The following is a 13,660-nucleotide window of genomic DNA, read 5'->3' on the forward strand; positions in this document are numbered from 1 at the left end:
CACCAAGGCCACCGGCTATCAGCAGCTCTGGAGAACAGAATCTATACATACCCACAGAGCCGCTCTGTCTCCTACAGACACCTAGGTGAGGGGGGATCTGTTCTGGTTTGTTTCTCCATTGCTGTGACAAAATACTCTGACCACTACCAACTTGGGGAGGAAAGGGTTTATTTAGCTTACATATCCCAGGTCACAGTTTATCTGGGAGCCCAAGGTAGGAACTCAGGGCAGGAACCTGGAGGCAGGAGCTGGAGCACAGGCCATGGAGGAACACTGCTTACTGGCTTGCTCCCTTGGCCCCTGCTCAGCCTGCTTTCTTATGCAACACAGGCCCACCTGCCCAGGGGTGGCACCGCCCACAGTGGGCTGGGCCCTCCCACATCACTCATCAAGAAGATGCCCCTCAGACATGGCCACAGGCCAGTCCAATAGAGGCAATTCCCCAACTGAGGCTCCCTCAACCCAGGTGTGTCACGTTGACACTAAAGGTATCCAGCACACGATCTAACCTGTCTGACACAAAAGAAAAGCTTGCAAGGTTCACAAGGTTCAGTTTTCACAAGCAGCTCCGGTATGCAGAGACGACCTGGCTACTCTAATTATGACTAACCTATGAGGCATAAGAGGGACTGACTGACGGCGAGGGTGAAGTGTGCAGAGAGCGAGAGATTAGGCTTGAAATACAACTTTATAGCAGGGCAAGAAAGCAGAATCTTACTCTGGGAAAACTGCTCTCCAACCCGAGGCCAGCTGAAGGGAAGGAAGGGAAGACTACAGTGTAGAGACAACTGATGGTGAGGAGGAGGCGGAAAGCAGGATGAAGGTGGGACCACAGCATTCCCACAGGCCTGCAGTGCCAGAGGCCACACAGCAAGCAACTAGGAGGGCCGGGGGTGGGGCAGGGTGTCCTGGGTTGAATCCCCAGCATTACGTAATTACAATTACGTAAGGCAAGTGTGGTGGTACACACCTATAATCCTAGCACCAGGAAGTGGAGGCAGGAGGACCAGAAGTTCAAGGTCATCCTCTGGTACTTAGCTTGAGGCCGGCCTGTGTTACTGGTGACAGCTCAGCTGGTAAAGGCACTTGTTGCTACCCTGACAACCTGTGTTCCATCCATGAGATCCACAAGGTGTAGAGCCAACTCCTACAAGTTGTTCTGACTTCCACATGCATGCTGTAGCACACATGCTCACACACATACACACAGAGACACACACAAGCATAATAGAAAAAAAGAGAAAAAGAGGGAGGGGTAGAAAATAGAGCCCTTTGTGCCTATGGTTCCAGGGACACGGCTGCTGTGGATTGGGAGGTCTGCGAGGCAGGAACTCCCTGGGAACACCGAGATTCATTTTAATAAATTCAGGACTTGTGTACACTTAAATTTTTCATTCAACAAAAATAATGCGGGAGCAGTTCGTGGAAAATGAAAACAAATTCACATTTAAAGTGCTTCAGGACACAATTAGCTTTTGATGAATCACAAACTTCCAGTCAAAATATTTAAAGGAAATAAAATGTGCAACTTGTACTCTGCAGATACTTTTTATTAAATTGTCATGTATTTGCTAAAGGTGTGTTAAGCCTTCCTAATGAGACTGCAGGCTCTAGGAAGCAGGGGCTTTCCTCCTTCCGTGCCAAGCACCCACATAAGCCACACACACCTCCAGAGACCATGTGGGAGGAATCCAGTTTAAGTCTCCTACACATAAAGCAGTCTTGGGATGGTCTGGGCACACCCCCTGAGCAGTGCCATTCCTGTTTCCTGTGCCCTTATTAGTCAGTGCTGGAGAACTCAGAGTTAGAGGTGAGACAGCACAATTCCCGGTCTACCAGCATACCCAGATGCATTTATCACTCTGTATTGGAAACGTGCCTTCAGTAAGGAACCAAAGCTTTAATGTTACTGAAAGTTACCTGTGATTAAAAATGGTCACATTCAGTTATTGGAAAGCAATTGTTTGAAACACTGAGTACATAAACCTAATCTGTTCAACTGTATGAAACACAGATCAAGTATTTCTAATGAAAATTGGAATGTGTTCAAAATATAAAATATATTATAGATTTTCAAGTGTTGGGTTGGCAACTAAATTAGGTCAAAGTATCTCAATGTACCTGTGTTTTTGATAAGGTCCTGTATAGGCTTGGGCTTACTATGCACACCAGGCTGGCTTTAAAACTTATCTGCTGGGACTGCAGATGTGTATTGCCATGGTCACCTGAATTTTATTATTTTAAATACTAATGTGCTGGAGAGATGGCTTAGTGGCTAAGAGCACGTACTGCACTTCCAGGACACGAGTTCAATTCCCAGTATCTATATCAGGTGGTATACGACTGCCTTTAACTCCAGCTGCAGGTCCAGCACCATCTTCTGGCCTCCTCAGGTACAGCACACACATGCACACATCCACAGTTTTTTGAGACAGGGTCTCACTCACTATGCAGCCCCAGCTGGCCAGGCTCGAACTCACTGTGTAGAGCTTTCCAGGCTGGCCCCAATCTCAGAACCATCCACCTGCCTCTGCTACCACACACAGCCAGAATTTTTTTTAATCTTAAAAAAGAAATACTGCCAAGGGTAGTGGCTCACATCTTTAATCCCAGCACTTGGGAAGCAGAGGCAGGTGGATCTCTGTGAGATAAAGGCCAGCCTGGTCTACATATCAAGTTCCAGGCCAGCTGGGGCTACAGGGAGACCCCTCCTCCCCCAAAAAGGAAATACTGGTACCACGTAACCAAAACAGCGTTTTGACATAAATTCTAAGTACTGAAATCAAATATCGCAGCTCCTAACGCCTAATTCCGTATGTGAGTCACGCTGCATTTCTGGGGGTAACGCCAGCTTGGGTAGATGCAGCAGGAATTAAATGAAAGATTGTCCTTTTTCTTTCTTACGTGTTTTGCCTGCATATATATAAGTGCACCACGTGCATGCAGTGCCCAAGGAGGCCAGAAGAGGGCGTCTCATCCCTGGAATTGGAATTAAGGACAGTTATCAGGCCCCATGTGGTGTCAGCCTCCACGTGGGTGGTGTGACCAAACTTGGGTCCTCTGTAAGAGAAGTGCTCTTAACTGCTGAGTCATCTCTCCAGCCCCAAGAGTTTCCTTTCTTAGCAGAAAAACTTTTCTGATGTAATCTATTTCCTAGCGAGCATTTGCTCAGTCTTTCACTCTAACGGCCATGTAACTTCCTCCCAGCCAATTGAGGCTTGCCAGCCAGCTGTGGACAGTTGGCTCTGGAGTTGAAAGGGACTATTTCTTGGCCACTTTAGGAGGAAGCATTATAAAAGGATTATCAAGCCATCACACTTATGTGTTAAACACTGTCTCCTGTACAGGTGACAGATGTGAGACATTCAGCCCAGAAGGTTGTGACACCCCCATCCACCTTCTTCCAGAGTCCAAGGCACAGGGTGGCATGTGGCACACTGGCAAATCAGAATCTTATAGTGTGGTGGTGTGAATGAAAATGTCCCCCACAGGCTCCAAGTGTTTGGACATTTTGTCCCCAGATGATGGCATTGTTTGGGGAGGTTTTAGAAGATGTGGATATCTTGGAGGAAGCACGTCACTGGGAGTGGGCTTAGAGAGTTCTTAAGCCTTGTCAGATTTCCAGTCGCTCTCTTGCTTCCTGTACCTGCATGATGATGTGAGAGCTTAGCTTCTGCTGCTCCTGCTCCAGCCACCTCCAGACACCGTGCCTCCCTGCCATGATGGACTGTAATTCCCCTGGAACCATAAGCTCAAATGAACTCTTCCTTCTAGAAACTGCTTTGGTCAGTGTTTCTAACACAGCAACAGAAAGTGACTAACACATATGGAAATGTCCGCAGCTCTTCCACTCATCCTGACTTCCAATGAAGCAATTTTGTAGCAACAAATTCCCCGGGTGAAGGACAGAGACACAAACACACACACTCCGCAAGGCACAGCTTGTGACAATTCCTCAAGCCAGCACAGAGTGCCTCTGATAAATGCTGTTGCTGGGGACGGTGTGAATAGCTCAGCAGAAACATCTCTACAATGAGTATGCAAACCATCTGATCTCCAAGAAATCGCATCAGCTCAGAGCCAGAAAACGGGTTGAAGATACTGTTCCTTACTGTTAACCATGATACTGCCTATCAAGTCACCACTGCGCAGGGCAGTGCAACAGGGTCTCACTGCACCTCAGTCCAACATGGCAGGTGCTGCCCACACCAGAGACAGAACAGCATGGGGACGGGCTCAATGGCATTCCTGGCTCGAGGTTTGTGGCCTGAGTGGACTGACTGCGGAGGAGTTCCAGACCAACTCTGCCCAGAGCCAACTTACCATACTGGTGAGGGATGGCGGCCTTCCGAAAGTTGTTTCTTGCTTACTTCAAAATACTTAGCTATGAAATTCCTTAAAATGCCATCCAGTTTCAAGGAAAGCATATAAGTTATACAAAGAATGTGAAATGACAAGGGATCATCACTCAATTCTAAGTTCAAAAGTACATTTATTTAAATGTGGGCAAGTTATCAATAGAAAAGAAAAGTGTAAGAAATAAAAATAGTCGAGAGTACAAACATTTCAAATCTTTAGCGTCCATAATTTAGAAGCAAGGTCTTTATTTACACCACTATATTTGTAGCTGAAATTCCATAGTTTTCTGGAAAACATGTAAAAACCTGGCAAATTAATCAGGGTTCACAGGCATATAATACACAACATAATTTATGTTTCTTCAGAATAAGATCGCACATCTTAATAAGATGCAGTATAAGAATTACATCTGTTTTCCTGGTGGAGCGTCTCTCCCTAAGGCAGAGCTGGAAAACACACCTTCTGCAGGAAGCCCCGGTGTGTGCATCGCCCACAGCTAGCCCTGTGCCCGGGCTCCAGGCTTGCAACAGACAAGAGGCTGTCAGTTAAATTTATATGTGGACTTGTTGAGGAAAGTGGCTTCACACAGGGCAGGAGAACACTAACCAGCCTCCCATCCGAGCAAGACAGTTTCAGCTAGCGCCTCCCCCGAGTCATGCCAGTCTGTCTTTGCACACCTCAATACCCAGGCCCGATGAACCCCTGCTGTACACCTCAGCATCCTGGTCCTGAGCACTCCAGTGCACACGAGCAGGGGTTTCAGCCTCACTCACAGGTTGTGGGAATGGAGGCAGCCCTGCTCCTGGCCAGATCGTAAGCCCAATCATAGCTGCAGTCTCCCTTCAACCAGAAGTCAAATGCCCACTCCTTTTGGGTCTTGTTCCCTAAGACACCACAAAAAAGCTGAGCCTACCAATGTCCCCAAGACCCTCAATTCTAAGCATCCACTGTGGGCAACCTTTAGGTTATAGGCATATGAAAGACCCCAGTCCAGCGTGGTGTGCTCCTTTAATCCCAGAACTAGGGAGGCAGAGGCAGGCAGAGCTTTATGAGTTCCAGAGCAGCCAGGGCTACACAGTGAGGCCCTGTCTCAAAAAAAAAAAAAAAACCAAAAAGTCAACGTCCCAGAGGTAACACCCACAGATGACCACAGTAACCCGCAAGGCAGCTCTTCCTTTGAGAGAAACTGCAGACCAGAACAGACTGATGGACACGAGCGTGAGCAGGAGGAAAAACATAGAAAACACGCAGGAGGCCATGCTGTGTGAAACCATACACTGCAACACATGTCCCTCATTGGTCCCAGGTCTCAGGGGCTGATGGAGGCAGGGGGCACTGCCTGGATGCCCCTACCCAGCCGGGTTGCTACCTGATGTTACATTAAATTCTCTGGGGCTTCAGAGGAAGTGACTGATAAACATGACAGCTGGATGAAGCAGGAACAGGCGAAGGGGCCAGGGATCCTAATACCAACCTGGGTGGCTAATGCCCTTCTACATAAACCATGAGACTTAGGGGCTGTTCACATGTTAAAACAACTTCAGGTGGGTAGTCCCAGCACTCTGGAGGCTGAAGCAGGAGGATCACTGTGAATTTAAAGCCAGTCTGGTCTGCATAGCAAGTTCCAGGCCAGCTAGGGCTACAGGGAGACCCTGTCTCAAAAAGACAAAAAAAAAAAAAGATACGCAGGCTACTAAGTTAGCTCCAGACCAACCTGAGCTATAGTAAGACCTTGTCTGAAAACCCTACCTCTTCCATAAGATAGCATCTCTGATCTTCAATACAGAGTGTAAACTACCAAAGGCCCCCCGTTGTAGCAGGAGGCCTCCAAAGATGGCGCGGACTCAGAACCCTGGGATTCAGCGAGAATTCACTTCACTTCTTGGTCCGCAAATAGCCCGTGCCTCCGTACCCTGCTCGCCAGCCCAGTGACTGCTGACAGACTGTGTGGCACGGGCCAATCAGAAAACAACACACTGACTAAAGGGACTTGGGAGAGGAGAAAAGGGAAATATAAGGCCTGCCCCCTCCTGCATTAAATGAGCCTGCAGCACCTCGCCTAGTGCTTGCTTCTACCCAACTCCTGGGGTCTCTGTGTCATGACTCCACGCCTCTTACCCCCCCTAAACAGCAGGGGACCCGATCCAGGTGAGGGTCTTCACAGCTGGCCTGAGAACCCGCAACACCCCGTGACTGCTGCTGTGTGCTCTGCTTCGTCCCACCTCAGTTGGGAGCAGACTGCCAAGTTGGAACAGACCTAAGGAGCTGACACCAGAAAGGCACTGCAGGCCTCTGCCTCACCATCAATTCCAAAGGTGTCTGACTGTCAAATCTCTAAACACCTACATGGGCCAGACAGTGCAGGCCCTCTGAAAAGGACTACTGACTGCACGTGCCACAAGAGCAGGAAAGGGGCTGACGACAAGTGCCATGGTGGCCCTCCAAGGGTCACCCTGAGGATGGGGCCACCTGCACCCCCACCCACCCCTACTATGCGCCTTCATAAAGGATATGACTCATAGTCCAGTGTCTGTGTGAGCACTCCAGTTAGAACAAACTCCGCATTGTGAACATCTGAATGGGGCAGAACAAAAGCATCAGGACAGGTGTCTCGGGAGACCTCGCACATACACGCACATACACACTCGCACATATACACACGCACAGGGCATGCAGAGGGGGAGCAGCCGTACCTATTCCTCTGGCAAAATATTCTCGACATAAGTGAAGGTCGTTTTCACAGGATATTAGAATGATTTCTGACAGACTCTAGGGAAGAAGGTTCATCAGTGAGGGAAGAGGCAGCCCGAGGAGCCCATGTGCCACGAAGGTCCCCCAACCCTCAGTTCTACTCACCTTGTTCTGTTTGTGTTCCACAAGCTTCCGGAAAGACGGCTGCTTGGTTAGCACCTTGCCTCCTGCGCATTCTACAATTGCCCTCATCGTTGACAGGCTCGGGCAGATGCCAGGGGTGATATAAAAATATTTTGCCTAAAAAGTAAAACGGAAACATGGATTTTAAATGTTTTTAATTTGGGGGCGGGTCTTGGTGGTACACACCTTTAAACTCCACACTTGGGAGGCAGAGGCAGGCCTATCTCTGTGAGATCAAGGCCAGCTTGGTCTTCATATCAAGTTCTAGGCCAGCTGAGGCTACAGGGAGACCCTATCTCATAAAGGCCAAAACCAAAAAGGTTTTAATTTTTAGAGCATGTAACTTCTCATAAATCCTGAGATCTTTGACAACATGGTGCATTTCCTGGAACTGTGAAGGTTTTATCTACTTGACCTGGGAACCCGGGCGGGCACAATAAGAGGAACTGGCTCCACATGAAGTCTGGTCTATGGATCTAACTTGTGTCCTAGAAAATGGAACGCTCTGTACCTAAGCAGGATGGTTCCAATGGTTTCCAGTCTGTATAAAGTGCTGAGGCAGCCCCACATTCAGCTGCATTTCTCTGCCCAGGAACAGACCAATGGTCCAATTCCTACTGCGTTCCTTTCCTGTCTCTATTCTGCTTCTGGAATTAGGAAATTAGACTAAGATTTAATTCTCCAAGGGCTTTTTTTCCCCTAGGTTTACCACACAATTCTTTTGCTTTAAGCAGCGCACAGAAAAAGGTAAAGAAAAATCAAACCCTGTGAGGTAAAATGCATTGCAACTTATTCTAAATCATTTCTAATGCCTAAGTTGGCGCCTCAGAAGCTCGAAAAACAGATTATCTTCATTGATTTACTTAGCTCTTTGATACAAAAATATATACATCCCAACTGTTGTAAATCTCTTTACCCACCAAGTGTTTAAACTCCACTTCGGAGTCATTTATGCGGCACTCAGGTCGTGTCTACCAAGGACTCCTCCCTCTGGTAGAACACACATTTACTGAAAACAGTATGAGCAGGGCCTCTAAAGATTTTCTAAAAGCAGAGAGAGGAAGTTAAATCTCTCTCACCAATTAAATTATTCATCAACACGCTCTTGAAAACTATGCCTCTAACAGAACTACTTGTTAGATTTTTGTACCACTCTTTTCATCACAGTAAAGAATGTTCCCAAATATGTGTCACACTTTTCGGGGCCTTGTCCATCACACCTTCTCCTAGACCATGGTCATATCTACCTGGGCCACGGTCATGTCTGCCTGGACCACGGACATGTCCAATTGGGTGGATGGTGGCTACCTTCCTGAGCATACCTTGAAGAGGGGGGACACATGCGCTCGCTTTAAGGACTCCTCCAGACTGAAGGAGAAGAGCACTTCCGCCTCAGCGTCCCGCAGAAAGTAGTTCTGCTCATCTGGAAAACAGAACAGAGCCGGCTCTGAAGGGTGCAGACGCACAGAGAGGCCACACCAGGCAGTGCACACTAGGCGGTCACAGCGACCTTGGCATTCATGTCTTACTGTGACTTCTCTCATTTCCCTCTGAAAAGAGACAGACCAAGAGACAGTCGGACATCCTTCCTCCTGTCAGGGGCCTGACAAAGCTTCACTGAGAGCTGCTCCCTCCCACACAGCTGCACCACCACCCTTAACTCTCCAGTCATCTTGTGGCATTAGGGAGCTGAAAAGCTCTCCTAGCCCTCAAACTCCAGGTTAGGAATTCAATTCCTGCCAAGACCAGCTTTTAGCAACCAGTGCTGCCAAGCGAGTCCCTGCTGACCAACTCCCAGTGCCCTGGGACATTAGAGCCAGCAGCTAGTCATCAACCAAACACTTTTAAGTCTGCAAAGTATATAGCACTATGCTCCAGCAGTGTGGGTCACAACCAGCTTCTGAAGACGGTGAGAATTAAGAACCATTCTTTGGTTTTCACAACAGCACTTTAAGAAACACCCGATGCATCAGAATCGGAAAACGCTGAATGCTTTACCTTCCTACGAACAGGCAGAGAGACAAGAGACTAGACTGGCGAAGACATGTCTTCCTCCCAAAAAGCCTATGCCCCGACATGACACAGACGGCTCGGCCATGCTCCATCCACCAGGGAAGGAAGGAAGCATGTGCTTCAGCAGGCTGATCAGTCTGGGGAAGACCTGGGGCTCAGTACCTGTGAGCTACCGGCTCCTCCCTTTTGTAAACACTGCAGTAGAGACAAAAATCAGCAACTCCTGGGTCACTGTCACTGACCCTAGGGCCCAAGCAATCACATACTACAGAAATTCTGGAATTGGTCTATAACTTTTTGGGGTTTTTTGAGACAGGGTCTTACTATGTAGCCCTGACTGGTCTAGAACTCACAAAGATCCACCTGCCTCTGCCTCCTGAGTGCTGGGATTAAAGGCATGTGCCACGACACCCCGTTCAAGTCTGTTATTTTTAAGAATACAAAATCAATCCGCTAGACCTCCAGCAGATAAATAAACCCATGTACAGTTTTTAGGAGAAAGGTCTAAAAGTTGGAGAAATAAAAAATTGAACCAAACAGCACTACCACATGACATACGTCCTGGGCATGCCCATTCTACGGCAGAGATTGGCTGCCTCCTGAGGGGAAGAGGCTTGGCAGGCAGGGCTTCATTCCATGTCAGTGCCTCCCTGCACTGGGGAAACAGATGGCATTTCACTTCTTAAAAGGAGAGGCAGGTGCTATGAGCTCAGGGGGTGAGGGTGAGTCCTGCAGGGCTCAACCTGACTGAGCAGCTCACAGAAGCACAAAGGAACGGAGGCATCCAGAAGAACGTTCCACCTCCTCTTTAACACAGGCCTCAAACAGACAAACTAAACAAAGTACAAAACTCCACAAAACATGCTACCACCAAAAAGCCAAACTGGTTTTAAATACCCCGAAGATGTGCCCAGGCCCAGCACTGAAGAGCTGCCCCATGCCCCCAGGTGCCAGGAAGCTGTGCACACAGCTGAACATCTGAAAGGCGCAAGCTCGGTTTGGCGCAGCCTGAGCCCTGGCGCCCTGCACCAGCGAGGTCCCTGCGATTAACACACTGTGCTCAGCATGAATCTGCAGTGGGAAATCCTCCAGAAAGAAGGCTCTGCCAAGGGTCAACAGCCAGTCGGTCAGGGACGTGACCCCGCAGAATGCTTAGGCTTTTCTTTATGACTTATACTTTCCTGTAGTTCATTGTCTTAAATTTAGAATCACGGAATTTCAAGTTTGTTCTGGTTTTCTATAAACAGAAATCTTAACCATCTTCAGTTTTATGGATCTTAATTTCAAAATGGTAAAATTAGACTACGCTTTTTAGTATGTATACATTTACTGATTTTTATACTAAAGACTGAGTTACAGTCACCAGAGACCAAGAAAATGGCACAGGTCTGACACACCACTGGACAAACCACCGGTCAGTTCCGTCGGTCAGGAGGGTGGTGGGATTGGAGTCCCAGGAGGCCTGGCTGTCCCCACAGCTACACACCCTGTTCTCAGCCCACCTGGGGAGTTGTGTCACCTCCTCGTGTAAACGGGAGTATGGATGGGGGAGGTCAGAGGTGAGTGTAACCAGTGGCTCCCCCCCGCCCTATCCGGGGCCACACAAGGACCCAGGATGTACTTGGGTAGGTTCAAGGCTCCAGGCCTGGGCAGCAGCTGGAGACGGCAGCTCTGTGGACATGGGGGCAGCACATCAGCTGAGGGCACTGAGGTACCACTTGTGCCTAAGACACAGTGTGAAACACTTCCACACTGCAGCGCTCTCAAACACTTCCTTCAGTCTGTATGTCCTCCATCCACCTTCCCTCAGTGCCAGAGACTGAACACAGACCTGCCACATGTTAGGTGAGCACTCTACCACAGAGCTATACCACCAGCCCTCAGTGTAAACTACCAATCTAGGAGAAAGTCCTCCACACACAACTCTAAACATGTTATTCTGAAAGCTGGGTGTGGTGGCAGCATTTAGCCCCAGCACTCGGGGGGCAGAGGCAGGCAGGCCCCAATGTGAAATGGAGGCCAGCCTGGTCCACATAGTGAGTCCCAGGCCAGCTGGGGCTACAGGGAGACCCCGTCTCAAAAAGACCAAAACAAACAAACAAACAAACAAACGGTATTCTGACAAATGGGCCCCATGACAGAAGGCGGCCCCAGTCCTCGTATGTGAACTAATATTGGAAATGCTAGGGCTGTGCTGACCTTGAACTATGGTGCCGTGGGAATGTCACTCAACAGCCAGATTTGCAGAGTAAACAGACTAAGAACAAAAACTGGGTGCACAGCTTCTTTTTTCCCAGTATCGTTCAAATTACCTAAATTTTCATATTTTGTCGTGAAATACAAAGGCATCAACCAAAAGAATTCCTGTGACATGGGATAAACACATAAACGTAAGTGGACAGTCAGCAAGCACTAGATGCACACTGGGATGACCTCGAGAAAGGACCCGGAGCGCCTCTGACCTGCCCATGCCCGTGTTACGCACCGATGAACTTCTGACACTTGAAGCACTCCTCCAGCCACTCGGGGGTCACGATGTGCCTCACCACAGAGATGGCCGTCAGGAACTTCACGGTGCGCGTCACCTTGCTGGCAATGAGGTGGGTGCACTTCTGTGTGGACTCGGCAACCTCCCCGCCCAGGATGTAGAGCTTCTAGAGCCAGACAGACAGAAGGGACAGTGCCCGTGAGCCAGGACGGTGCTGCCCAGGACAGTGCTCAGGGGGCCTTCCTCAGCCCCATGGCATGATGACCCAACGCCATGGAAGGAAATGAATCTCCAGCGGGCATCTCTGCCTCCCCCTCCACACAAGCCAGCACTGGACACTGGTTCTCCAAACACCGACACTGCAATCTCCGCATAAACAAAAAAAGCCCAAGGACCCACGCATGCTGCCTGCAACACAGGTGTGCACAGAGGCTCTGTACTGACAGACTCCACACAAGCACATGGACAGAGACCCACCTCAAACTGTGGGTTGAGGCCCAAGCTTGTAACAAGGTCTCAGTCCTGCTCAGACTACAAAGGCACAAAAATGAAACTGTACTGAATTCATAACCGTAGTGACTTCCCATAAAAAAAAAAAAAAAAAATGGGGGGGTGGGCTGCTGGCAAGATGCTCAGCCAGCGACAGCCCCTTGCCAACAAGCCTAATGACCTAAGCTAGACCCCCAGGACCTACATGGTGGAAGGAGAAGGCCAACTCCCCAAGCTGTTGTCTGATTCCAGAAGTACTTCATGGCTTTCATACATACATACATACATACATACATACATACATACATACATACATACATACATACATACATACATACATACATACATACATACAACACACACAACCCAGTCCACAAAAAATTTTGGTCTTTTTGAGACAGGGTCTCCCTGTAGCCCCAGCTGTCCTGGAACTCACTATGTAGACCAGGCTGGCCTTGAACTCACAGAGATCCACCTGCCTCTGCCTCCTGAGTGCTGATATTAAAGGTGCACCACCACACTCGGCTCCAAAATAAGTACTTTTCAAAAGAGAAAAATGTAGGACTCTGGTCTCATATGGCCAATGAATTCTTGGTCATCTTTTTCTACCAAAGCAAAATAACACCCATTACAAAACTGTCCCTCTGGTGCACTCAAATACAAAGATTCTACTTGTGCAAACTAGAGAGATGGCTCAGGAGTTAAGAGCACTGGCTGCTCTTGCAGAGGACCCAGGTTTGGTTCCCAGCACCCACACAGTGACTAATAATTGCCTGTAACTCCAGTTCCAGGGGATTCAACACCTTCTTCTGACCTCTGAGGGTACTGCATGACATGCGTGCAGTTATATACATGCAGGCAACACCCTCATACACATAAATAATATTTTTTTTTAAAAAGGTTCCATTTGTCACCAAGACAGATTTACTGGTACCATCCTCCACACCTACCCACTTCCCTGGACTGGCCTCATTCTCCCCGAAAAACTTGTCAAGGCAGACCAGTCCATGAAGAAACCTGGAGAGGCATAGTGGCCTTCAAAGCCCAATGTCTTTATAAAAATCACACCTAGGGGCCTTGCCAATGTCCCCTCATACCCACACCAGCCTTTATGCTAATAAGAAGCCTAGTAACGGGCTGAAGGTATGGCTTGGCAGTTACAAGCACTGGCTGTTTTGCAGGGGACCAGGTTTGGTTCCCAGCACCCACATGGCAGCTGATACCTGCTTTTAACTCCAGTTCCAGCAGATCTGACCTCTTCTGGCCTTTGAGGGCTTGCATGCATGTGGTGTGTTTGCACGCAGGCAAAACACGCAAAATAAAATTTAATAAAAAAATGTTAAAAAAAAAAAAAAGGCCGGGCATGGTGGCGCACGCCTTTAATCCCAGCACTGGGAGGCAGAGGCAAGCGGATCTCTGTGAGTTCAAGTTCAGCGC

General features: G+C 48.6%; 1 protein-coding gene across 4 annotated transcripts in view; it reads right to left on the reverse strand.

Moving 5' to 3' along the window:
- Window positions 1–4,478: 4,478 nt before the first annotated feature.
- The window catches only part of Paxip1 (PAX interacting protein 1), a 55,890-nt gene continuing 46,708 nt past the window's right edge, over window positions 4,479–13,660 (reverse strand). For all 4 annotated transcript variants that reach the window (XM_029570481.1, XM_029570480.1, XM_017801723.2 and 1 more), the window contains 6 exons: window positions 11,732–11,900; window positions 8,556–8,656; window positions 7,216–7,350; window positions 7,053–7,128; window positions 6,873–6,933; window positions 4,479–4,916 (listed from right to left, as the gene is read on the reverse strand). In XM_029570481.1, the coding sequence (XP_029426341.1) occupies window positions 4,901–4,916; window positions 6,873–6,933; window positions 7,053–7,128; window positions 7,216–7,350; window positions 8,556–8,656; window positions 11,732–11,900 (558 nt within the window). In that variant the 3' untranslated portion in view covers window positions 4,479–4,900. The remainder of the gene's footprint in view (window positions 4,917–6,872; window positions 6,934–7,052; window positions 7,129–7,215; window positions 7,351–8,555; window positions 8,657–11,731; window positions 11,901–13,660) is intronic.

This window comes from Nannospalax galili, unplaced genomic scaffold (genome assembly GCF_000622305.1).
Source record: "Nannospalax galili isolate Female #2095 unplaced genomic scaffold, S.galili_v1.0 scaffold302, whole genome shotgun sequence".
Taxonomy (NCBI): Eukaryota; Metazoa; Chordata; class Mammalia; order Rodentia; family Spalacidae; genus Nannospalax; species Nannospalax galili.